General features: G+C 33.2%; 1 protein-coding gene across 3 annotated transcripts; it reads left to right on the top strand.

The window, feature by feature from the left end:
- The first annotated feature begins 8,877 nt into the window (after positions 1 to 8,877).
- LOC145093342 (KH domain-containing protein At4g18375-like) lies at positions 8,878 to 12,972 on the top strand. Of its 3 annotated transcripts, none has more exons than XM_079031452.1 (8): positions 8,878 to 9,020; positions 9,549 to 10,180; positions 10,267 to 10,662; positions 10,739 to 10,996; positions 11,815 to 12,057; positions 12,161 to 12,246; positions 12,467 to 12,559; positions 12,761 to 12,972. In XM_079031452.1, the coding sequence occupies exons 2-7, from the start codon at positions 9,590 to 9,592 to the stop codon at positions 12,528 to 12,530; spliced, it is 1,638 nt and encodes a 545-aa protein (XP_078887578.1). In that variant the 5' UTR covers positions 8,878 to 9,020; positions 9,549 to 9,589; the 3' UTR covers positions 12,531 to 12,559; positions 12,761 to 12,972. The 3 variants fall into 3 exon arrangements, with proteins under 3 accessions (XP_078887578.1, XP_078887576.1, XP_078887577.1); XM_079031450.1 differs by having other exon boundaries at positions 12,758 to 12,972; XM_079031451.1 differs by having other exon boundaries at positions 12,652 to 12,972.
- Positions 12,973 to 26,462: the final 13,490 nt, after the last annotated feature.

Raw genomic sequence — 26,462 nt, 5'->3', positions numbered from 1 at the left:
ATACACACCACCATCACAGCCGACCTTAATCTTCTCCACCACTCAAATCCACATCCCATTATAGCCTCCTTAAACCACCGAGACAACCACCGCGAACCTCCCTTTGGCAGCTGATGAACACCTCAACACCATTGAGAACCAAAATCAAAGCCTTCATTAAGCCAAGAAAGAAGAAAATAAAGAGGCGTCTGTTTTTTCCTTTGTGTTTGGTTGCAAAAGAAAACACACCAAAGTCCTAGTGGTTCAAATCTGGTGGAGATGTAAAAGTCCTAGTGGGTTCAGATCGATTTTTACCTGCATTTTCTTAGAGAGATAGAGAGAGAGTGTGTGTGTGTGTGTGTGTGAAGGAGAAGCAAGTATTGTAGTTGTTAGTAGTTCAAATCAGGAGCGGCGATAGGATCGAAAACAGAAAACACGTCTCCATCTGTTGCAATCGATCAACCAATTGAAACCCATCCAAGATTTAGGGAAAGAAACAGGATATTTATCCAGTTTGGAATAATAATCTTTTAAAAAAAGAGAAATCAGATAACAAAAGAGAAAGATTGTACCTTGTTGAGTAGATTGAAGGAATAAGAAATCCGAGAAAAAGATAAATCTGGAAATAGAAAGCGTCTGTAGAAAAAGGTTTTTCAGTTGGATGTAAGATAACCAGAGTGGCGGGGGGGGGGGGGGGGGGGAGATGTACCAGAGAAATACATGAATTCGATGGTTGAAGGTGGCATAGATGCTAACAAGATTGTTGGTTGTGTTCTGCTACGATGGTCGTAGCGGTGGTGGCTAGGGTTTTTTAAAGAAATCTTAGAGATTAGGAATTTGAGTTGCAGTGGAAATTAATGTGCTTTTTTGTTGCCGAATTAAATGAGATTCAATATTTCAAGACCAGGTCATAAGCAAAGATAAGAAGGAAAAGTGAGGCGGGGTAACATCTTTGCATTGAGTATTTGTATTTGTTGTATTATTTTTTGTACAATTTAATTTAAATAGGGTTAAATTTAAAATTTAATATTAATTCTTTTATTGGTGATTACTTGTACCGTTAGCTTAATGGTTTGGACTTCTTAAAAAAATATTATTATTATATTTAATCTATTTATAGAAATAGTGAGATTTCTTTTATAAGATAGTAAAGATATATATATATATATATATATATATATATATATATATATATATATATATATATATATATAGTAGCTGTCTGCCCGTGCCAAGCGACGGGTGCGAATAGTTTTTTCAAAAATTAGTTTCTTTAGACGATTAGTTTCCTTTCAATGGGCGTTTAGGGTTTATGTTGGTTTATGGGCTACAAATTAAGGATTTATAAATTTTCAAAAGGAGCTTAGTTTTCTTCAAGAAACATGTCATACATTGATTGCACGAAAATGCATTGGTAACTCGATGTGTTAAAACGTACATTTGTGTATGATTCAACAAGTAGTAGAACAAGCGATATTTGTGGGCCCCTCGATGATTTAATGATGACACATGTGAGTGCTTGGCCAAGCCAGGACTGATTTGATCTGTTCAATCAGTCAGTCATCATGAATCGGAAATCGGGAAACAACAAATGGACAGGGATAATGATTTATAATCCATCTCTCAGTCCATATGATATCTAGAATGGAGGAATATATGATCCCTTATCTAATGTACAAGTCATTGACAAAGGTCAGAAGTTCATCGACAAGGTCAGAGTTCGACAACGGCTTTTGAGAGCTACGATTGCTGGTTGGTTCCTGAAGTCATACACAATAATAGTTTTAGAGTTATCCAAGTGGAAGATTGTTTGATTAGTATCTAAGTCCATAACTATATTTGGTATGTACTTGACCCGATTGGCATGGTCCATTTGGGTTGCATGGCATCGGAACATTTGGATAGACCGTTTATGAGAAGAAGATATTTGTGACATATTAATATACTATAAGTTCTAAGATATTAATATGAAATCATGCTATTTAATTAGTATTGATGAAGAATTAATTTGGACTTAATTTAGTGATCAAAAGAGACTAATTAAATATATAGGGATTGATTGTGTAAATCATTAATTTTTATATATGTGGGTTTATGATCTATGATTCCTTATGTTGGGTTTAACCCATGTGGTGATCCATGGATACTCCATGGAGGTTAAAACCCATGGAGCATAAGGAATGGGTAAAGTCATGGGTTACATGGTGTAACCCTAATGTGCACACTATATAAAGACCCCATTGGTTGGAGAAATTGGCACTAGTATATAATATGGAGGGCAAGCCAATTTCCAAGTCTTATGTCTTCTTCTCATGGTTATTCCAAGTGTTGATGATGTTGTGTGAACCATTTGAGGTGTCACACTTGAGGCACTAGGCTCTCGAGCTACATGGAGTCAAGCTACATCAACAAGGTATGTATTCTAACTTGTTATATTACCAAAGTATCAAAGATTGTATGCTAGATAGAGTAATACCTTGGAATATTCATATTTACATGTATAATAGAGAAAACATAGATTCAATGTATTTAGGGTTGCATGTACACTTAGTAATGTTAGAATGCTCAAAACCCAACAATCCTGACAAAAACGCTAGTAATAAAAAACTATTTGTTTATATACAAAAGGATTCATACTAACTACGAAACATATTGTATGAAATGTATAGGCTCTTGATGTTGAAGGAATAGACTTGGAAATTGATCTATCAAACCTTGGAACTATGAATACAATGTTTACAACTTTATTCAGGTATATTCTATCAAAACCGTATGGATTTTGTTTTTGATTTTGAATTCATGCTGGATTAAAATAGTCATATATTTGTTTTTTCTTTTCCTTTTTTAAGTAAGCTTAGAGTCCCTATTAAGACAACGATTTCATCTAATGCTCTTGAAGAAGCTTTAAATGGGACAGTTACAGTTAGACCTCTTCCAATTGGAACATTTGTTACTGGAAGGTGTGTATGTTTTGGTGTTACAAATTTTTACTTTCTAGCAACTTTGGTAGCTTATTTAAGTCAAATTCTAGTAGAAAAACAATGTGCTCATTTTTTGGTGTTACAATAAGTGAGGAACAAGTTCAATCTGACATAGTTGTTAAAGTTACTTCAGTTGCACAATGCAAATTTAAGGTACTTGGAACTTTTGAGGTATTTTTTTTATGCAAATTGTTTTAGTAGTAGAATATTGATCCTTATGTAAAATCTAACAACATATACATGATGCAGTAAGGATTCAAATTTCTAACTATTTGTATACGTATGTATTTCATTTTAATCTAACTTTTAACATTGCAAATGCGTAGACATTTTATGATATTACATATAGGTTATTCGTGTTTTGTAGAGACATGAATTGAAGCCCTTTCAACTGTATTGCATATCTGTTTTACATATCTGTGTTTACATATTTGTTTTACATATCTAGTGTGAATAGACTAGAATTTGTAATTTACATATGATGTCATATGTAAATGTGATTCATATGTAAATCGCATATGATTCATATGTTAATCACATGTAAATCACATATGTATTTTTATGAGTGTTTTTGCATCAATAATTTTTTTTTTTTCATTTTCTTGTAAATTTGGAAGAAATTATGGTGAATGTTGAAGAAGTGAAAAATTATAAATTGAAGAAAATATGGAAATATTGATATGAAGACATGAAAACGCTTTGAAATTTTGTAGAATTTTTTTTATATTTTATTTTGTATTGAATAAAATACTTATTCTATTGTGCTTATAGATTAGTAAATAAAAAGAGTTTTCTTATGACTTCCTTACAAATAATATAGTATATGAAATATACATAAATATACATTTGTAAAAATATGCATATATGTGCCTAAAATGTTGCTTTTTTTTGTTAAAAAATTATAGTATTTTTTAAATATTCCATTTTTTTTTAATTTTGATTGATTTTTAAATGCAGTTAAAAATGTAGTTTTTTTTATTATACATATGTTTTTTTTATTTTTTTTTCAAAAATACAAGTTTTCTATAAAAAAATTAAAAAAAATTTGCAATTAAAAAAAACAAAAATCGAAATATACTATTTTTAAAAAACTCCAAAATTTTGATTTATTATGTAAATTTTTAGACATTTCTATTAATATTTCCAATAACACAAAAAATTAAACATTAAATGAGATTGGTAAGATGACGATCATGCCCTTAATGAATTAATTTTGATCTAACACTCCACCTTTTGTTCTCGGGTTCTCATGAAACTATGAGTTTCAACGGATCTCACTCCTCTCTCTTTCTCTTTCTCTCTCTCTCTCTCTCTCTCTCTATATATATATATATATATATATATATATATATATATATATATGAGAAAGTGAATATACAAAGATATATAAACATAGGTACTTCAAACCACGATACTACGTCGTTTTTGTATCATATATACATTATAATCATCCACGATTCTTATAATTCAATTCTTAACTTGATTTACTTCCATTTTTTTTTTAATTTCAGCATGATCTTCCTCTTACATAATTTTCATTAAGTTATTTTTTGTCCACATATTACCATTAAGCTTGGTTGAACTGTTCACATTACATCCTTATGATCGGTTAGTGTAGGTTTTATCTGGTCATAAGGATGTAATGTGAACTGTCCAAACAAGTTCAATGGTAATATATGGACAAAAAACATAAGGGACCAAATGTAACAAAACCTAAAGTATGTTACCCTTATAAGTCATTAACCCTTTCTACAATAGTTTATCCACATCACTAGAGAAATGGTTTGATATTTGTAGGATTGGTCTCATTATTTGATGAGTCTGCATGGTATTAGGTAGTTAGAACTAGGATGAGCAACTAGTCCGAACCAGACCGAACCCGGTTTGGAACCGTAATCGGTTTAAACTAATAATGAGAACCAATAACCGGACCGGTTAGACTCTACCGGCTTTGGTGTCGGTGCTATTTTTCGGTTAAATACTTGTTTTTGAAAGAGCTACTTTTTGGTTAAATACTTGGCTTGAAGCTAAATGATTACAATAATACCAAATCAACCAACAAAACTTAACCCAATATATAAAGAAATAAGGTGTTTATATAGTCTAAAATGAAGTACAAGAGTAACTTTAGTGCTGAAATAACATAAATTTAGCTTTGATACCTTATGTTTCTGTCACACCCCAAAACCAATAACGGCGGAATACGTTTCGGGGTGGATGACGTAGCGAACAGTATCATCACAATTGCATAATAGTAGAAACAAGAAACATACAACCATAGTATTGCATAGTGAATTTAATTACATGCGTGTGTAGTAATGTTTAACAATCACCCAAAAGTAATTCAAAAATAAGAGATGGGTCTTGTGTACTCCACCTTCTCCAAAAATGTTGCGCCTGTACCTGTCTATCTTTGACCTGAAGATACAAGTTATTTTGAAAACAATTATCAGCACAAAGCTGGTGAGTTCATAAGAGTTTAGTGTGAGTTTTGTATACAAAGCATTAGTGTTAAAAATGTATTCTTTATGTTCATAAGTAGTAGAAATTTAGAAAATCCCATATTTTCCAGGAAATACATTGTAAGTGACAATCTGTGAAAAGTATGCATTCTTTACCTCTTTGAAAACAATTTATTGTAAAAATTCTTTGGCAAATCTCCAAATAACAAATGTGACAAGATAAGTTAAGCCCGTGATCCATGATAGAGGTGCGAGCTTCCTTTAGTGATAGATACTTACTTACTTCGGGATGTGGTTTAACATTTAGTGTAGTATTTTAGTGTAGTTGTAGGGTATTCCTTGTAATTCACCAATAGTGAGAATAATAGAGAATCCCATGACCTTCCCGGCCATGCACAGTGTAGTGAGGTAGTGGCATCCCTGGGCCTGTACGGCGCAGACTGAGTTAACAGTCGGGATGTAATAGCGTCTGCCCCCGTATAGATCTATACATGTAGAGTCGTCTCCTGCTGGAACACTCTGGGCGTAGTGAATAGCGAATAGAGTATCTCGTAGCGTTTTAGTGTATTATTGTTTGTTTAGTGTTCTCTCTATGGTTATAGTGTGGAAATATTTTAGTATTGGTCATAGTGCATTCTCTTACTAGTGTATCGTCTAGTAATAGTGAGTATTATAGTGTAGATAATAATAACTTTAGCGAGTAGTAGCTATTATGGTTATCTTAGTGGGGATGTTTCTTAGCATGTTAGTGACTTTAGCATTAAGTGAGAGTAGTAATATTCGTATACCATACTGATATACAGATTATATAAGTAAGAAATCAACGACAGTCGGACGGATAACTACTACCCTAAGCCCACAATCAAACAAGAACAGGAAATAAGGCGAGATATCGGTCCTAAGTCCTCCAAGTCTTATTTATATAAATATATCAGAGTGGTTACATTTTCTAAGCAAATTGATTAAATAAAAGTATTTTTCCAAAAGAACATATAAATTCTGATTCACTGTCTAAAAATAGTTTGAAAAGGGTAAAACCCGTTTTTAAGGCATAGGGACAAATCACATGTGATTTGAACTAAGGGTAGTGAATCACATGTGATTAATCCTTGTAACTCGGAATTCGTTCTGTAAAACTTTGCATAAACATTTATAAGCAACTTGTATCTCCCCCCTAAAACATTTAAAACATTTGAAAGGTTCATTAAGGGGTATGAACTCACCTGAAATCGCGGAAATCGGATGAATCGGGTAAATCGGGTAATAGTGTCGATTGAGCGTTTGGTAACAAATAACCACTTGAGCACCTTTTAGGACCCTAATTTCATATGAAATATGTATTTTACAAGAAGTTAATCATCTTATGCTTTTCATTATAGTATTTGGACATTCTAGTGTCGTTTTTGGGGTTTTAAGGCCTAGAAAGGGTTCCCGGGAGTGGTACAAGGCTATGGATGATTTACGGGAGGGTCCTTGAGTTCACTCTCTTAGAGTTTATGGCCTATAAGCCATTATTTGGGAGTTTACGGCCGTAAGCCCCCTAGGCTTGGCCGCAAACTCTTGTGACACTCCAAAATGTGTGTTTATGGCCTTATTTCACTTCCTTAATTTAGTGGTGTGTGTTTTGGACCAAGAGGGAAGGATTAAACATCATATTTTGTGATATTTTTGGGGAGTTTACGGCCAAGACTTGTTCTTGGGCCGTAAACTCCTATAAGTCCTTTAAGATGATGGTTTTACTTGTACAACATGGTCCCAAATGGCTTAGAAAAATCCTAGAAGGCCCTATAGTGAGTTTGGAACAATTTGGCACATATTTATGGGGAGTTTACGGCCCAAGAACATCCTTGGCCGTAAACTCTTCATTTGGTGTCAAAATGAAGTGTTTAATGGTACAACACACTTCCATAGGCCTTAGATAAATTCCTTTCATGCATTAGGGTAGTTTAGGGGCTTGTTTGACACAAAAGTTTGGGTGTTTACGGCCCAAGCTTAGCCTTGGCCGTAAACTCCACTTTTTATGTTCAAATGATGATGTTTAATGCACTTAATCCTTCCTTGGAGTCAAGTCTAATTTACCAAACACCCTAGAAGTGTTTTTGGGGCTTAAAACATAGATTTATGGGGTGTTGAGGTGTTTACGGCCTAAGCACATGCTTGGGCCGTAAACTCCTTTTTAAGCATCAAATCCTTGTGTTTTAGTGTCCAAACCCTTCTAGATATATGCCTTAATTAGTATACTAACTCACAAGAAGGAAAAACTTGGTCTTTGGCTTGGATTTGGGGGTTTACGGCCTAAGGAGCTTCTTAGGCCGTAAACTCCTTTATGGTCCTTGATTTTTATGATTTTTGGCCCCTAAATTCAATGAAGCATGACTAGATTAAGATAGAGGATGAGTACTTACGTTTGGAGGTCGGAAATTAGCGGAATCGAGGTCGTTTTCGAGTCTAGAGAGAGAAAGTAGAGAGAGAGAGAGTGGGTGTGTAGTAAATGAGTGTTCAAATGTTGGGCACACCCATTGCATATGTCTCGGGAATCGCACCCGATACACAGCTACCCGATGTTTAAAGTTAACTGGGTTAAAGCTTTTTACCCGGGTGAAGTGGTTGAAATGGTAATATAACTCTATTAGGTTAAACGGGGTCTACACATACGAGTTATATTCCTTAGAATAATATCCAACCATGTTTAAATTTAGACATTCGGATATTGACGATTTCAAATATTACATAACATAACGTATAGTGACACGTTCCGTTAGTGAAAAATGGGATTTTTAACGGAATTAGGTTTGGGGTTGTTACAGTTTCGGGAGCCTTAACTTAACAACATGCAGCCAAATAATATGTTTATATAATCTAAAATGAAGTACACACACAAACCTCTGTGCTGAAAAAAATTAGGACATTTCGACTTCAAACGAATGAGTTATAACATTTTAAAAAGATAGAAGATTGAGTAGGTCTGAGCTCAAATTGAAACACCTCTCATACGGGCTAGTTGAAAACGGTTCAATGACAATATAAAAGAAGACCAGAGCTACAGGGTCATAAGGATGTAATGCCAACCCTGTAGACCAGAGCTAGAGGGTCATAAGGATGTAATCCAAATAAGTTCATAAATATGTAATGTGAACAATCCAAAAAAAGTTCAATGCTAATATGTGGACAAAAAAAAAATGAAGAGACTAAATGTGAACAAAACCTAAACTATGTTATCTATACCAACCGGTCATAAGTATGTAACATGAATAGTCTAAACAAATTCAATGATAATATGTGAACAAAAAATAACTTTAAGGACTAAACATGAACACAATCTAAACTATGTTACCCATCTACGTCATTTATCCTTGCTTTTAATTTTGATTGTTGTAAATTGTAATAAACCATGTGGGTCTCTATGTAATAAGTAGAAGATTTGAGGGGGCTGATTGTAATTGGGATATGTTTGCTTTTTACTGTGTAGTGCTGCTGAATTGACGATTTTGGGGCAAAAATCTAAATCAAAAACCCTAGATTCCAAAATCGCAAGCGCTTCTCGACACTCCATACTTGGTATCGATTTCGACCTCGCAGAACACTGAATCCCATCAAGGTACTATATCTGAATTTACGTAATAATTTTCGTCAAATCTGTTTTTTCTCTTTTACATTTGATCACGACATGCAATCTAGATCGATATAATTAGGCTTGATAGGTTCTCGACATTCTTGTTACATGTATGGTTTTAGTTTTTATAATGTTAGTACTCGAATTTGGTTTCCTTACGACTTCACTTTTACGAAGTTACGAATGTTGATAGAAATCGAAGTATCTTCTTGGATTATAGTTATATGGTTATCCATTTTGTTTTCCTTATAACATGCATACAGCATTGTAGAATATAGACACATAAAATTTGATATTGATTTTCTTACAGTTATTCCGATTTCCGTCTCATAGCATCTTAAGTAGAATACACGAAAAAACTTAGTGTTGATTATTAAACTTTGCTTACAGCGATTTTCTCAATGTCACATATCATGAATGATTTAGCTTTGAATTGGAATTGCTATGCTGTAGTCTCTGCCTTCATTTTCAATTTTTCATGCGCTGATTTTCTCACTGTTTGCAATTTACAAGTCGACACATTCCATTAGAAGAGAAACCCTTTCTTGCATCATATGGCTGGACCAAGAAACAGCCATGGAAAGCGTTCCAGCTCTCACTCTGACCACAACGATAATGGAAGAAGTAAAAGACGCAACAATGGTGATGATAGAGGAAAGATCTCAATCAATTCAGACGATACTGTATACAGATACTTATGCCCTAGTAACAAAATCGGAAGCATAATGGGAAGAGGAGGTGATATCATCAAGCAATTAAGATCCGAAACTAATTCAAAAATCAGAATTGGTGAGACAGTTTCAGGGTGTGAAGAACGTGTTATTACTATCTACAGCACAAATGATGAAACAAACAAATTTGATGAAACTGAAACTGAAACTGATCAACGAGTTTGTCCATCACAAGATGCCCTTTTCAAAGTACATGACAGAGTAGTAGCTGATGAAGTGGGGCCCAATGAGGTTGCTGACATGGCACCACAAGTTACAGCTCGCCTCCTTGTCCCATCTGATCAAATTGGATGTGTTATTGGGAAAGGTGGACAAGTAGTTCAAACTATAAGGACAGAAACCAGTGCTCAGATTCGTATTATGAAGGATAATCATTTGCCTACTTGTGCATTAACCAATGATGAACTCATACAAGTAAGCTTACATTACATTTCTTCTTATGTCATGTTTAACAGTTTAAGATTACATGTCATTGACTCATTTGTTGTGATTTGATTCAGATATCTGGTGAAGCTTCTGTTGTAAGAAAAGCATTATTTCAAATAGCATCACGTCTTCATGACAACCCATCAAGATCTCAACAACACTTACTTGCTTCCTCCACTATGTATCCTTCTGTTATGGGAACGCCAGGTGGCGCTCCAATTATAGGGTTAACTCCACTTGTTGGTGGATATAAAAGTGAAAATGGAACCCTTTATCCAGCTTCAAGGCGTGAATCATCTTCAAAAGAGTTTTCTCTTCGTTTGATTTGTCCTTCTGCAAATATTGGTGGTGTAATTGGAAAAGGGGGTGCTATAATCAATCAAATTAGGCAAGATTCTGGAGCAAGTGTTAAAGTTGATAGCTCTACAACTGATGCTGAAGATTGCATAATATCTATTTCTGCAAAGGAGGTAAAACTAAAAGTGAATCTTTATAAAGTATGAATCTTTTTCTGATTTCTGATGATGATTCTTTAATAATGTGCAGATATTTGAAGACAGTTTTTCTCCAACTATTGATGCAGCAATACGTCTACAATCAAGGTGTAGTGAGAGAGTTGAAAGAGATTCAGGTCTTCTTTCATTTACAACAAGATTACTTGTTCAATCTTCTCACATTGGATCTATAATTGGGAAAGGAGGATCGATAATTTCTGAAATGAGAAGAATCACTCAAGCTAATATTCGTATACTTTCAAAAGAAAACCTTCCAAAAGTGGCTAAACATGATGATGAAATGGTTCAGGTAAGTATTATCTTCTATATTTAATTAAAATATCAGGAAATAACAACGTAATTTTTACTCTTTTTTCCACTTTATTATTTATCCACAATTTTGATATAACAATAAACCTACATCTTTTACTGATAATAGAAATATACTTATATTTTCTTTAGGGTTAATCTCATAAAAGAATTCATATTTTGTGTTTTTATTGTGGATTAAACCTCATCTTTATTTTTTTTAACTGAAAAAGACCTTGTATTTTTTCATTTTTTCTGAAAAAACCCTCGACTTTCTCTTTTTTTTTTTTTCCCAAAAAAAACCCTCAACCTTATAACTGTTTCCAAATAAACCCTTATTTTTTTTAGTTTTTCTCGAAAAAACCCTCACATTTTACAAGGTTTTTTTTTTTGGAAAAAAATGACTAAAAGGGCCAGATCAGAAAAAATGAAAAAGTGCAAGGTCTTTTTCAAGAAAATAAATAAAGTTGAGGTTTAATCTGGAAAAAAACACAAAATATAAGGTCTTTTATGAGATTAACCCTTTTCTTTACACATAAAATAGGAAAACATACTTGCATTTCAATACCAATAATATCAATCTACTTCTTCTTCTTCTACTCTAATAAATAAAGATCATTTTTGCCACATGTCACATTCTCCTTCATTTTGCCACATGTCATTTTGTGGTTATTTTAAATTAATTTGTATTCCACGTGTCATTTTCTAGGATTTTTTTTTATTTTTTTTTATTTTTTTTTATTTTTTTTATATTAAATTCCACATGTCATTAGTTTCCTTTGTTTATTCATCAAAATTATTTGTTTATATTTTGATAAGATTTGTGGAGATGTTGATGATGTGAAGGATGCACTTGTACAAGTGGCATCAAGATTGAGGGCAAATCTTTTTGATAGAGAAGGGGTATTTTCGTCTTTTGTTCAAGTTCTTCCGTATCTTCCTATAGCATCTCCTGAAGTTTCAAGATATGAAAGTAGAGATTCCAAAGGTCATGGACACAGATATGGTGATTCATATGACTTCCCACCTCATGATGGATATGGAAGCTATGCTCCCTCACATGTATTAAACCCTAAACCCTAAACCCTAAACCCCAAACCCTAAACCCTAAAAAGATGGATTATGATTAATTTCTATTTATATATTTATATATTTAATTTGGTAGGGACGAAGTGGTGGGCCCGGTGATGGTTATGGATCATCTTATGGCGGTAGTAGTTATTCTCCAAGACGTAGTGGTGGTGGTTCTCGGTAAGTAAATTCTTTGTAAAATGACAATCCTGCCCTCCGAAGTTTCTATTTGTCAAGACTTAAGATGGATTAGGGATTATGTCATTACTCATTACTAATTATGATGATGATGATAGCAACAAAGTCAATATATGAATGAAAGGGTGGAGGGCAAAATAGTCATTTTACAAGGGCTTAAGATGGTGACCAAAAATGAAATTTTTTTTTTGGGTGGTGGCAGGAGGTTATCTAGGCATGATAAAAGCCCTACGGGTGGCTTCAGGCGGAGAGGGTCCGGTTATTAAAGTCTGTTTGGTGGACCCCACAGGTGAAGGTGAGTTTTTATTCTTTTATATCTCTCAAAATTAAAATAAATAAATAAATAAATAAAAAGGGTATTATTTCATTTTATTCAATGATGTTAAGATGTAGGAAGTTGATAGGCGCCTACTCTACTTACCCAGAAAAGTAACTCTTGAAAACCATTAACCATTAACCTTGTTTCCTTTACATATTTGCTTTACTAAACCAGAAGACCAACCCAAGCCAAGCCAAGCCAAGCCAAGCCAAGCCAAGACAAGCCAAGCCGAGCCGAGCCTGAGCCTGAGCCGCAGTCTATACGGAAACCCACCTTATTATGGCTTTGCTTTCAGAACCTTTAATCAAAGATTAGCTTGTTTTGCTAGTTTCTTTACCAATCTTCCAAACAACCTAACCTTGTTCAATGGCATGTTACTTCCATTCCAATCTCTCTTGAAGTATTTTCTAAATTTGTCTCTACATTTATATTTCTTTATTTTTATTATGCATGTAATTTTTTTTTGGATGGGACTAAAAGTTGCAATTTTTGTCTCTATCACTCCAATGCATGACAGACAGTCATGTTATGTCATAACAAATCAGGTTTTAATGAGGGAGAAATCTCTATTAAATTCACAAGTTCTCGAGGCTTTTGATGCTTTTAAAAAAAATTAATTTTGCAAATGATCATTGCTATTTGATCAACGACAATTCGAAGTGAAGGATTTTAGTGCTACCTTTTACTGTTTTTTCTTTGTCTTCCTAATATATGTTGTTTAGTTTATAGGTGGATATGGACATTGTATAACGAATACAAGTAAATATATTTAAGGTTTCATTTATAAATGTTGTTTTACATGTTTTAAAATTTGAAATGTAATGTAAATGAATTATTGAACTCAAAATATAAATCGATAAAAATGCTAACCAGCTTTTATGTAGTTTAATTATAAACATTTAGACCACACTTTAACAATCAACTAGAATCACCAAAGGGCTCGTGCTTGGAATTAAAAGCTGTAGACAGCTCTTCTAAAGACGACGATATTTTTGCAAAATATTTCAATTCCAATAGAAATAGAGGTATATATATTTTGGAAAAGTATTTGGAGATCTTTCAGTGGTAAAATACTTACTTTATTGGTTGTGAAATCGCTTTTTCCGAAAGAATATATATATATATATATATATATATATATATATATATATATATATATATATATATATATATATATATATATATATATATATATGTAACAGCAATTTGCAAATCATGATATTATTATTATCATTTTTAGAATAAATTATTGAAATATTTATGTGGTTTGTAAAAATTTCACATTTTATCTTTATCTTTTGTTTTGCATGTTGGGCATCCCAACATTTGTTTTTTCTACGTGCTTGGTCTGTTGGTTCTGTGTCTATTAGCCGTTAGCCCCCTTAGTCAAAACACTCCACGTGCCTTGCACACCAGGGGCAATTTTGTCTTTTTAATAAAAAAATCTTATAAGAATGTTAATATACATATACGTACGATAAAAAACAAAACCAAGGTTCTCGTTCTCTTCACTGCAACTTCTAGAAAGGAAATAAAATAACAATTACTTGCAACAACCCCTACCAAAACCAAATAATATTAGTGCTATCATGTTCAATTAACAAAAGAAAGTTAAAAATAAACAATAAACAAGTTCAAGTACATTCTATCTATCTAATATAAAGGAAAAGTTTGAATTGCTATTTAAGTTCATGTCATCACCTAAACAACTTAAAAACCAAGTGCATGAATTGATATTCTCATATTCTACCATCAAGAACCTAAACAAGTTTAATCATTTAGTCAATTAGATACATGTAAAATTTAGTAACAAAATGAAATAATCCTTACCACTGTAGGATCATTCCACTTCGATCTTGAAAGTTCTTGTTTCAAGATAATCTCTTTTACCGACTAGAAAATCTTTCTTCAGTTGTCCAAGGCATGATAGATTCTTTTGAAAGTTCTTGCTTCAGAAACATGATTTGATTCACTTTCCACTTCGATCTTGATTGTGGTGTAAGGGTTACGAGTTTGAAGTTCGAAAACATACTCTCTAAGGCCATCCACAATGGGAGTTGTATAAGGGTTTAATGGAGTAAATGTGAATATAATATAAAAGAGAGAGAGTGTGGAGTTGAATGACCATTGAACGGTTGAATGAAGTTGTAATTGAAAATTTATTAATTTTTTAAGAATTAAAGTGAATGTGTATATTCTCTTTCCTAGTTGGCAATCCATACAACTCTCCATAGGTTTAATCCATTGGAGATGGGCTAAGTATAGTATATTGGCTTGCATAATATCATCATATCCCTTGACATGCTTCATGGCCTCTGTTTTGGCCCTAAAATCTTTCATCTTTGAAGGGTCTACTTGATATTCACATTGGAGTTGTTCATGTAAAACTCTTGGAGACACATTGGGGTTACTTTCAACTTGTTGCGCAATTTACTTAGACTAAAAATGTCGAAACCTTTTATGTACAAGCCTTCATAGTCATAGTTTGTGTAACGCTCTCGAATTCCGGCTAGGCATTTAAGGATTATAAATTATAAATATTCGTTTTATTGAACAATTAATCATCGAATAAGATAATCATAAATAAATAAAAATTCTTCATACATGATAAGAGTTATGTAAATGATATTTATATATTATGTACATGTTTTACGGACAAATATTATGAGCTTATAATATTTGTATAAAACATTATTACAAATTTAATTAATTACGTTAAATAAATGTCAAAAAATAAAAGATTATTTAGGATAAATAGTTTTGACGAAAGTTGTAGTAGTCGTGATGACGATCTCATAGATATAAAGAATGCCTAAATTTGACTTCACATGAGAAAGTTATGATTTTTCTAAGTTTCGAGTTCAACCCTATGCATTAATTTGTGCCGTAAAAAGTGAGATGGAGATCTGTTGCTTTTGAGCCAAAACAATGTAAAGAAGAATCGAAGTACTTGTAAATATGAATTCGTCAATATATAGAAAGTTGAGAATGAAGTTCAAATGAAGAAATTACGAATTTTGCAAGAGTTTTTAACAGTGTAAGCCTATATAAAATATAAGGTAAAAATAAAATGAGAATTAGCTGTTGAGATCTAAATGAATGTTGTAGTAATCGTCAATACAAAACCGTGGATATAAACAATTTTGAAAACAAATCTCCTATGTGAGAGCTATGATTTTTTGAAAATTGTAAACAATACATGCGTATGATGGCGTGGCCCAACAAGAAAGAGCCACGTGGCAAAGGCGACAACCCCTTCTTTCAACCGACCAAACGATGTGGACCATCGAGAATACGACACGTGACACCATAAGAGTTGAGCACAAGGGCACGACACGCAACGCACTTTCTGCTCAGGTGCCACCCTATAAATAACAAGCCTCATTTCACTTCTTTCTTGCTTATTTCGGGTTTCTCTCTCTAAAAATCTGACTTTTTGGAGTCTCTAAGTGTTTGCAACGAGACTTTGCGGCGATAGAAAACCCGATTGAAATAAGTGTTCGGTGTCGAAGTTTTGCCTGCGACTTTCCGAAATATTGTTAGAAAACTCTATAAGTTAAGCTGCATATACTGCGCTTTAAGTGTAACTTATATTTATATTCATAGTCGTTATTATGAATTTATAAATAAGATTTATCAGTGATTCCAAGCCAAAATACTTATTGATCTACTTAGAGAGTGATGTCTAGGCTAAATCTAGTGAGGTATTTAAAGTGGATTTTTCAAACAATATACTCTGTATTCTAAATAGATCCTATATGTGATATGATCTTACCTGGTTATTCTTTATTTGATAGAACTTGAAGTATTCATTGAGATTATGGAGGAATCTGGAAATAGATAATATAACCTTATAAATACGAACGAATACTGAGACGTAGTAATATTCGTATTTAGGTTGTTCAAAAGGGATAAGCTGAAGTATTAGCCAACGAGCTAGCTTTCTCGTGGATCTTCCGCTTCAATCAAGTGAGTGCATAGTTACTTTCATGAACATGATTTTAATACAAAAATTTACTAAAAGTATTAAATATTTGTTGAAAGTTATATGTGAATTAAATGCTTATTATCTACAATATGTGTTAAATATATATTTGATGACATATATTGTACGAACTAGATATGGTTATATATGTGTATATGATATTATTACATGATAGATGTATTATTACTGAAAAGATTAATGTATATTAAATACCTATGCCCCGTGTTAAATATATGCACTAAATTAGGATATTGCTATCTAAACATAGTTGGTATTGGAAGTTGATTATAGGGATTGTAGTCTAGTCTAGTTTTTAAACTTGAGACATATAATGGATGTTTAGATCCAATTAAGTTGGATAATAGTATAGTTGTATATTGTATTGCGATAGTATGGCATAAACAAAAAAATGGTTTTGGATGTTGATTACTAGCATTATAGTGTTGCCTAGTACCAAACTTAACCAATCTCCGTGTACCGTTTTAACGTGATTAATTTTAACTATGTAGTTGATTTTTTTATTTATAAAATCTATAACTCTCTTCTTCGGAGTCGACTTTTTACAAATCTTATATCCTTGAGATCAAGTTAATAAGTACTATCCAAGTATGTTAACTGAATCGAAAAACGTCACAACTTTTTGATCTCTAATTTTTAGAGCATAATGGATGATTTTTAGCAAAAAATGTAACAACATATCTGATTCTTATTATCTTAAAAATTGAATATTACAATGCTTTCTATTACATTTATTTTCCTATTATTTCCTAACGGTGACTAGTGACGGATTTTTCAGGATTGTCATAAATTCTATGATGGAAACCTCCATCTCTGAGGAAGATATGGTTTCTTAATATGTTATTTATTTTCTCCTGATTTAAATAAGATATTCGGATTTGTTTTACCATAGAGTTCTTTCCAACGACGACAATCAAGATCCATGGTTTGTTAAGCTTCACTAAGCCGATTTCTCTTTTGTTTATATGTGTTTATATGATGAAAGGGAGTCGTTAGTTTGAAACCAGTGTGCAATTGGTGTTCTTTCAATGTTTTTTCTAAAATTTTGGATTTCTAAGTTATGTATTGTAAACCGATGCTGTATCTGTCAAAGTTGTTACTTTAGGGATTTGATTTTGCGTATTATTTCTTCTACTAAAATGGAGATAGTCAAGCATACCAATTATATACAAAATATGATGTAATGTGTATGGAATTGAATCTAATGAACCGTGAATTATTAATCAATTTGAAGAAATATCGTCTAGTATGAGTTGAGTCTGATAAACCTGAAATGATAATTTATGCCCGATATGCTTGGTGTTTCAACCGGATTTAATGGAGAAGAGAATGACATTGTTACACTTTGGTCCCAAAATATCATAAATGTGAAAGTTTTATCGTGTAATTTAAACAACGGGTAAGGTACCAACTACAAAAGAAATTTAAACCATATGGACTATTCGTGTAATTAAGAATAACTGCTTAACAGAAGAATGGTTAAAAGCTAACGATAATGGCTTAATTGATATGTACATTAAAAATCAGATGATCTATCTTGCAAAAAAAATGGTCAAATTAGACAAAACACTTAAGTTCATTTTCTATAAATATATTACTACAATATAACCAAATAGTTATTACATTTTATAATAACCTAGTCGTATATAATAAACTAATGAATAAACATGAAACATGAAAGACTAAAAGCAACAGACCAAACTTTGACAGTATTTTGGTGTAAATCAAATTTGGTGTTATATCGAAGCTTCAACATTATTTTGGCGTAAATCAAATTTGGAGCTTTGACATTATTTTGGTGTAAATCAAATTTGGTGTTATAATGTATTATTTTATCTGAACCGATTCGAACCGAACGTTTGATTTGGTCGGACCGAGAACAGGGGGTGATAGCCGTTCAAAAATCGGGTTGAACAGGTGTGATAGAACCGATTTATTGGATTTGGATAGTTGGATTTTAGTTTACCAGTTAAATTAACTGTCCATTTTCAAGGCAAATTGAACATCTCGATTGAACATATTAGTCTGAATTTACACAACTTGTAGGCAGACGCGTCCACTGCTAGATGTAAGAAAATTCTTAGTTTTTTTATATATATGTACGTAGGAAAAGGAAAAATATAACAAAATTATAGAAACTGGGTTAAACCGGTGGTTGAACCTAACGAACCCAAAACCGAATCATCATACCATTTCAATTAAAAAACTCATTTTTAAAACATTGCTTTTTACTCATTTCCACTACCGTAGTGCTTCAATTGACGAGGCTGGAGCAAAAATCTAATGTATTGCTCCAAAGTTTTATTTAAGGAGGGAAAAGAAAAGGAAAGAAAAGAAAAGAGAGTGTTAGAAGATAGAGAAATGAAAATAAAGAAAATTTATACTAATCTCCTGGATAAGAAAAAAGTAAGAGAAATGATAGGAAAATCGTTCATTTTTTTCTCTAGTTTTATTTCTTTTGAGCGTAAATAAAAGATCCCTTATAATTCCAATTTCCAAAATCGCAAGCGTTCCTTGTCCCTGTCTCCCATAAACGAAGAAGAAGCCAAGGTATATATCCGAATTTTCATAATAACTTTCGTCACATCTGTTATTTCTCTTTTACGATTGTTCACGACATGCAATCCAGATCCATAATTATATGCTTAATCGGTTTTCGACATTGTTGTTACTTGTATGGTTTTAGTTTTTGTAATGTAATTACTCGAATTTGGTTACATTACGAATTCACTTTTATTGATCGAAATCGAAGCGTCTTCTCAGATTGTAGTAATATGGTCATTCATTCTCTTTCCTGAAATGCATGCATACAACATTAAATATATACAAAGAAAATTTCGTATTGATTTTCTTACAGTAAATTGATTTAGTTTCGAAATGGAATTGTGCCTTCATTTTCATGTGCTGATTTTCTCACAGTTTCCAAATTAAAAACCGACACATTCCATTAAAAAGAAAAAGAAACCCTTTTTTGCGTCATATGGAGGGATCAAGAAACAGCCATGGAAAGTGTTCCAATTCTCATTCTAACCACAACGATAATGGAAGAACCAAACGAGGAAACATTGGTGACGAAAGTGGAAAGAACTTAATCAATTCAGATTATACTGTATTCTGATACTTATGCCCTGCTGAGAAACTTATGAGCATAATAGGAGGATGTTGTAAGATTCTCATAAAATTAGAATCCGAAACTAATTCAACAATCAATTTTACTGATAAAGTGTTTGGATGTGGAGAACGTTTTATTACTATCTACAACACAAATGATGAAACAAACGACTTTGATGGAATAGAAACTGATCAACGAGTTTGTCCATCACAAGATGCCCTTTTCAAAGTACATGACATAGTAGTAGCTGATGAAGTAGGGCCCAATGAGGTTGATGACATGACACCACAAGTTACAACTCGTCTCCTTGTCTCATCTGATCAAATCGGATGTGTTATTGGAAAAGGTGGAGAAATTGTTCAAACTATAAGGACCGAAACCGGTGCTCAGATTCTTATTATGAATGATAATCATTTGCCTACGTGTGCATTAAGCAATGATGAACTCATACAAGTAAGCTTACATTTCTTGTTATGTCATGTTTAACAGTTTAAGATTATGTGTCATTGAATCATTTGTTGTGATTGGATTCGGATATCTGGTGAAGCTTCTGTTGTAAGAAAAGCATTATTTCAAATAGCATCACGTCACCATGAGAACCCATCAAAATCTCAACATTTACGTGCTCCCTTCATTTACCCTCCTATTATGGAAATGCCAGGTGGCGCACAAATTATGGGATCAACTCCACCTGTTAATGCGAAGGGTGAATCATTTTCAAAAGATTTTTCTCTTCTTTTGATTTGTCCTTCTTAAAGTGTTGGTTTTGTAAGTGGCATAGATCGTGGATTAATCAACGATATTAGTCAAAAATATGGATCAAGTGTGAAAGTTAACCCCCCAACAAATTGGGGTGAAGATTGCATAGTATCTATCTATCACTGCGGAGGAGGTAATTTTTTTTATTTTTTCCTTTTGCCACGTCACATTTCCAGATAACTTTTATCTAGCAATTACCTATTATTACAAACTTTCTCTAATCATAAACTTTTTTTCATCTTCATCCACATGAAATGTTCTATAAATCCCTCTCATCTAATTTATCATTGTTAAAGTATGAATCTTTTTCTCATGATGATTCTTTTATGTACATATCTCTAATCACATATATTCTCCAACTATTGAGGCAACAATATGTCTACAAATGAGGAGTAATTTGAGGGATAAAAGTGACCTCTATTCAGGTTTTATTTCATATACCACTCAATTACTTGTTCCCTCTTCTCATGTTGCCTCCATAATTGGGAAAGAAGGCTCCATAATTTCTGAAATTAGTAGAGTCACTCATGCCGATATTCAAATACTTTCAAAAGAGTACCTTCCAAAAGTGGCCAAACACTATCATGATGAAATGGTGTAGGTATATATCTCTATATTTAATTAAAATATCAGCAAATTGCATGAAATAACACATTATATTTTATCCATAATAGCAAGAAACTTACGTTTAAATAACCATAATAGATATACACTTGCATGTTTTACTGATAATAGCAATATGTAGCTCACAATACCAACATTCTTGCATTATCTTTACACAAACAATGTAACTTTCATTTCATTACCAATAATAGCAATATGTAACAAACAAAGTACAATGTCCATATTTGTAGCAAAATGTAAGTACATTGCTATTGTAGATAAAGAAACCTAAGTACAATTTCTATTATCACTAAATAAATGTAAGTAGGTTACAATTATGAGTAAAAAGTAAAACTACATTGTAAAATATTCATATATAGAGAATTAGATAGAGATGGAGCATACCATGATGAGTGTTGACCCTTTTTTGTTAATTTTTCTTCTATAAGATTTGTGGAAGATATGCCTGTGTGTTGAATGCATTTCAACACGTGGCATCAATATTGAGGGAAAAAGTTTTTGATAGAGAATGGGAAAATTTAGCTTTTGGTCAGGCTTTTAAGTATATATTAGCACCTGAAGTTTCAAAGTATGAAAGTGGAGATTCGAAAGGGAATGGACATTCTTATTCTAGCAGATATGGAACCTATGGTGGTTCGCAGGTACTTAACCCTAAAATTTAAACAATAAACATTCAAAAAATTAAGTCCTGTATGATTTTTGTTTGGTTAAAGTGTTTTATGCACAATGTATTTTTCTTTTCATAGATCGCTTGAATGAGACTAAATGACCATGTCACACCCCAAAACCAAGAACGGCAGAAACGTTCTGGGGCGGAGGACGTCATGTACATTATCACAACAATGAAAAGTAGTAAACAAGAAACAAAATCATCCATTGCATTAATAATATAATTTTAATACAAGTGTTCTGTCAAATTATAATAGACACTAAAGTATAATCAAAATGAAAGATGAGTCTTGAACGAGCTTCATCTTCTCTAAACCTTGCATCGGTACCTGTCTACTGTTGATCTGAGGATACAAGTTATTTTGAAAGAGAGTATCAGCTTTAAAGCCGATGAGATCATAAGTATTAATGTGTCTTAATTTGTATGTAAGTATTTGTTTGACATGTAATGAAAGACTTGAAAATGTTTTGAAAGAAAGTTTGTGTAAGTATGAAAATGTTTGTAAAACAACTGTAAACGTATGAAAAACCCTAGAAATCCCTATAATTCCTACTATATTAAAAGGGAGTCTTCTACCAAGACCCAACTGTTCTAAATGTAGTCTTCTACCAAGACTTAACTGTTTTATATGTTCGTTTCTTGTAAAAGTGAGTAATTTTCCCATGTGTAACTATCATTAACAAAATATAGTTTGTACATTAATGTTTAAGTGAAATGATCACTAAATATATGTAAAGGGTGAATTAATGTAGTACTGTAGTGTTGTATTATAGGAACTACTGCTGTACTAACTGCCTTAAACCAGATTTATATTAAGGTATTATGTGATTAATTGTACCATACTATCGACTAAGTAACACGACAAATGTAGGTCGTAAAAAGGTATGACGTTTGGCACCCGCAGACCTGCAGGTCCGGCTGTAGCTAGCAGCAAGGTGTAGGATAGTCAATCCAGTATAGATCTATACGCAAACTCACGCTCTCCTTCCAAGAGACTCTGGCTACAACTCGGGCCATTACATTGAAGGCATGCTCCGATACAGTGGATCACAATTATGTTAACGTATTCATGTATATGTAATGTATTGTTAATCGTTCTACGTGTGCTAGCTATAATGTGTGTTCTCTGTCTGTCTAGCAGGTATAGCAATGTACTGTAATGTTCTACGTGTGCTAGCTGTAATGTGTGTTCTCTCTCTATCTAGCATATATAGTAATGTACTGTGTGTACTAGCTGTAATGTATGTTCTCTCTATCTAGCAAGTATTGACTCATGAATGAACTGACTCATTGTATGATATCGCGTTCTAGTAATAGTTCTAGTATCTTCCTAAACTACCCATATGGTAGCTTACTATTAATTTAACTGGTACGTATGAACATGGATGTATACCCTTGCTACCCAAGGGCATTGGATGAACTGGAAGTACCTTTATGACTATATATGTACATATGATATATAACTAATATTTAAACAACCTTCGGACGGATACCCGATGTCCCACCAGACCACATCTCAAGCGCGAAAAGGAAATAGGGTGGATAGCCTTCCTAAGTCTTTTAAACATTTCTTATATAACTATACATATATACGCATGCAATTAATAATATAAAAGCATAAAATAAGTTTTATTATATAAGAAAAGAGTGACTTGATGTCAATCTATAAAACGGTTTGAAAGCATGGGTTTGATAAAACAGTTTAAGTATAAAGAAACATTTGTTTGAAACATAATTGTAAATGAGTTTGAAATGACACATACAAAGTAAAATGTACAGTTTAATAAGGAGTTTTAAACATATAAAGTGTTTATGAAAAACATTTGAAGGAAACTGTTTGGTAAAACGGCTAATGAGTAGCCAATCATTTGAATGCTGCTTATTAATCACATATGATTGATATAATAACTAGCATGATTCTACTTGTATCCCCCCATAAAGCATTTAAAAACATATAAAACATTGATTTAGGGCTATGAACTCACCTGTTGCGAGTGGATCGAAGAAAGTGTCGGATAAGTGCTTGGTGTCAAGTGAAGACTTAGACACACACAAAGATCCTAATTACATTTGAGGACATATGTATATAAAAAATTAGTCTTTAAACAACTAATAAACAATTCAAGACACTCTAGGACATGACAAACACTTTGTATAAGTGTTATAAGTGCTAAGGAGTGCATCTGTGACATCCCCAAAATCTCGGCCAGAAAAGACCGATTTTCATTTATGCTTTTAAATAATTTCAGAGTAAATCCTTTTGATTTGAAAGAGTTGTGGAATTTGTTCCCAAAACAAAACATGATAAAATAATATTTATCAAAGCATTTCATCAAGAGATGCATTTTCATTATATAATCAAAACTCGGGATGTCATGTTCCGATACAGACCATAAAGCATAAACGATAACATTACAAGTCATTCAACAAATATGTACATATATAGACTTGTAAACAAAACAACTTGATGATTCAACCATCTTATACCCTCGCGCCACTACCTGTAATACAAATAAAACTGAGTGGGTCAGGCTCACTCAGTTTTATTTGTATTACAGGTAGTGGCGCGAGGGCATAAGATGGTTGAATCATCAAGTTGTTTTGTTTACAAGTCTGTATATGTACATATTTGTTGAATGACTTGTAATGTTATCATTTATGCTTTATGGTCTGTATCGGAACATGACATCCCGAGTTTTGATTATATAATGAAAATGCATCTCTTGATGAAATGCTTTGATAAATATTATTTTATCATGTTTTGTTTTGGGAACAAATTCCGCAACTCTTTCAAATCAAAAGGATTTACTCTGAAATTATTTAAAAGCATAAATGAAAATCGGTCTTTTCTGGCTGAGATTTTGGGGATGTCACAGTTGGTATCAGAGCGATAAAAAGTTAGGCGAGAACGGACGTCAAACGAAGAAGTTATGAATTTATAACGAAGTTTTTCTGTCGCGGCCTATTAAAAATAAATAATAAAAATAAAGTCAAAATTAGCCGACGGAGTCTAAACGAAAGTTGTAGAGCGTAGTCTCACCTTCGCGTGGATATAAAGAACGTCGAAAACAGAGTTCGTATGAAGAAGATATGAATTTCCGAAGTTTATTAAATATTTTGTATTTAGATTAAATCTTTAAATCCGGCATTATCCGAAGAGGAGTCAGCAATCCGATCCGAAGTACGCCCCGCGTACTCGTGTACGCCCCGTGTACTCCGAAGATGTCGACACTCGCAGCTAGTGGCTTCGGATGATGAACGCAGTGACGATTTCGGACCTGTACGCCCCGCGTACAGGCGTACGCCCCACGTACTTCGAGGCTCCAGCCTCCTATAAATAGGATGCGAGGGCAGCCGGTTCTTTTGTTCATTTTCTCTCTTCTCTCTCCCGTTTTGCATCGATTTGCGTGCCAGAAATACCCCGAAGCCCCGGTATTATTCTCGAGCCCCGAGGCAAGTCCCGAGATCCCGAAGATCCCGAGAAGTGCGGTTCCCGAGCCGAAGCTCTGCCCGCGAGAAGTTCGATTTTTGTAGAGATCTTCCAGATCTGCTGAGGATTACTACTTCTACAAGCCGTAGTGCTGTCCGATCATCTTCTGATCAAGTGAGTGTATACTACCTTTCATAAACACGATAATAATACAAGTATGGTTAGAGTGTATTAAGTATATTGTTGTTTATGTGTATAATTTTGTTGTTATAAGTATGAATGTATATTCATTCTCTTCTATCTCATAGATCTGATTTACTTTCTATGAAATACGTGTTATGTGGGTGTGCCTCATCTGTTATGTGGAATATGTATTTAATGGAAATGATATACAGGTTTTAAACTATGTATGAAAATATATATTTTTATCTACTAATATGTTGGGTAGAACATGGGTAGATAGTTGGTGTGTAATAAACAGATGAGAGGCCTCGATGTTGTTGTTGTTGTTGATCTAGTTATTCAGCGGAGTATGGATAACGACCACGGACTCTTTCTAGACAGTCTAGTGGAACGCTAGCAGGTTCATAACCTGTAGGTGTTGTGAACGATGTGTTCACCGGTGTACTCTATCCCCCTCATGGTTGCCTTTAGGATATCTATCGTTGAGGAAACCCCTTAACAGTGATGTCCGTCCCGATGAAAATCCTAGATTAGGTCCCTTGAGATAGATGTTGTTTTAGGGACGTAAAGTGAGGATAACGGGAATGGGTAATCGGGATAGTGATTGGTTGGTGAAATTAAATATAATTTATTTATTGTGGGTTGAAAACCCTATATGCTCACCAGGCTCCCAAGCCTGACCCACTCAGTTTTATTTGTATTACAGGTAGTGGCGCGAGGGCATAAGATGGTTGAATCATCAAGTTGTTTTGTTTACAAGTCTGTATATGTACATATTTGTTGAATGACTTGTAATGTTATCGTTTATGCTTTATGGTCTGTATCGGAACATGACATCCCGAGTTTTGATTATATAATGAAAATGCATCTCATCCCGAGTTTTGATTATATAATGAAAATGCATCTCTTGATGAAATGCTTTGATAAATATTATTTTATCATGTTTTGTTTTGGGAACAAATTCCGCAACTCTTTCAAATCAAAAGGATTTACTCTGAAATTATTTAAAGTCATAAATGAAAATCGGTCTTTTCTGGTCAAGATTTTGGGGATGTCACAACATCTAAGTGTTGTAGGGTAAGGCTAGTGTGTTTGGGG

The sequence above is a fragment of the Lactuca serriola genome, chromosome 3, assembly GCF_051521515.1.
Source record: "Lactuca serriola cultivar US96UC23 chromosome 3, Lser_US96UC23_V15, whole genome shotgun sequence".
Taxonomy (NCBI): Eukaryota; Viridiplantae; Streptophyta; class Magnoliopsida; order Asterales; family Asteraceae; genus Lactuca; species Lactuca serriola.
The sequence above is the reverse complement of the archived record's forward strand: the minus strand, read 5'-3'. Positions and strand labels throughout refer to the sequence as shown.

Excerpts from the sequence above, each read along its gene's own strand:
- LOC145093342 (XM_079031452.1), top strand. The coding sequence starts at position 9,590 with ATGGCTGGACCAAGAAACAGCCATGGAAAGCGTTCCAGCTCTCACTCT. Across the intron at positions 10,663-10,738 it reads TATCTATTTCTGCAAAGGAG|ATATTTGAAGACAGTTTTTC; the intron begins GTAAAACTAAAA and ends AATAATGTGCAG. Across the intron at positions 10,997-11,814 it reads ATGATGATGAAATGGTTCAG|ATTTGTGGAGATGTTGATGA; the intron begins GTAAGTATTATC and ends TATTTTGATAAG.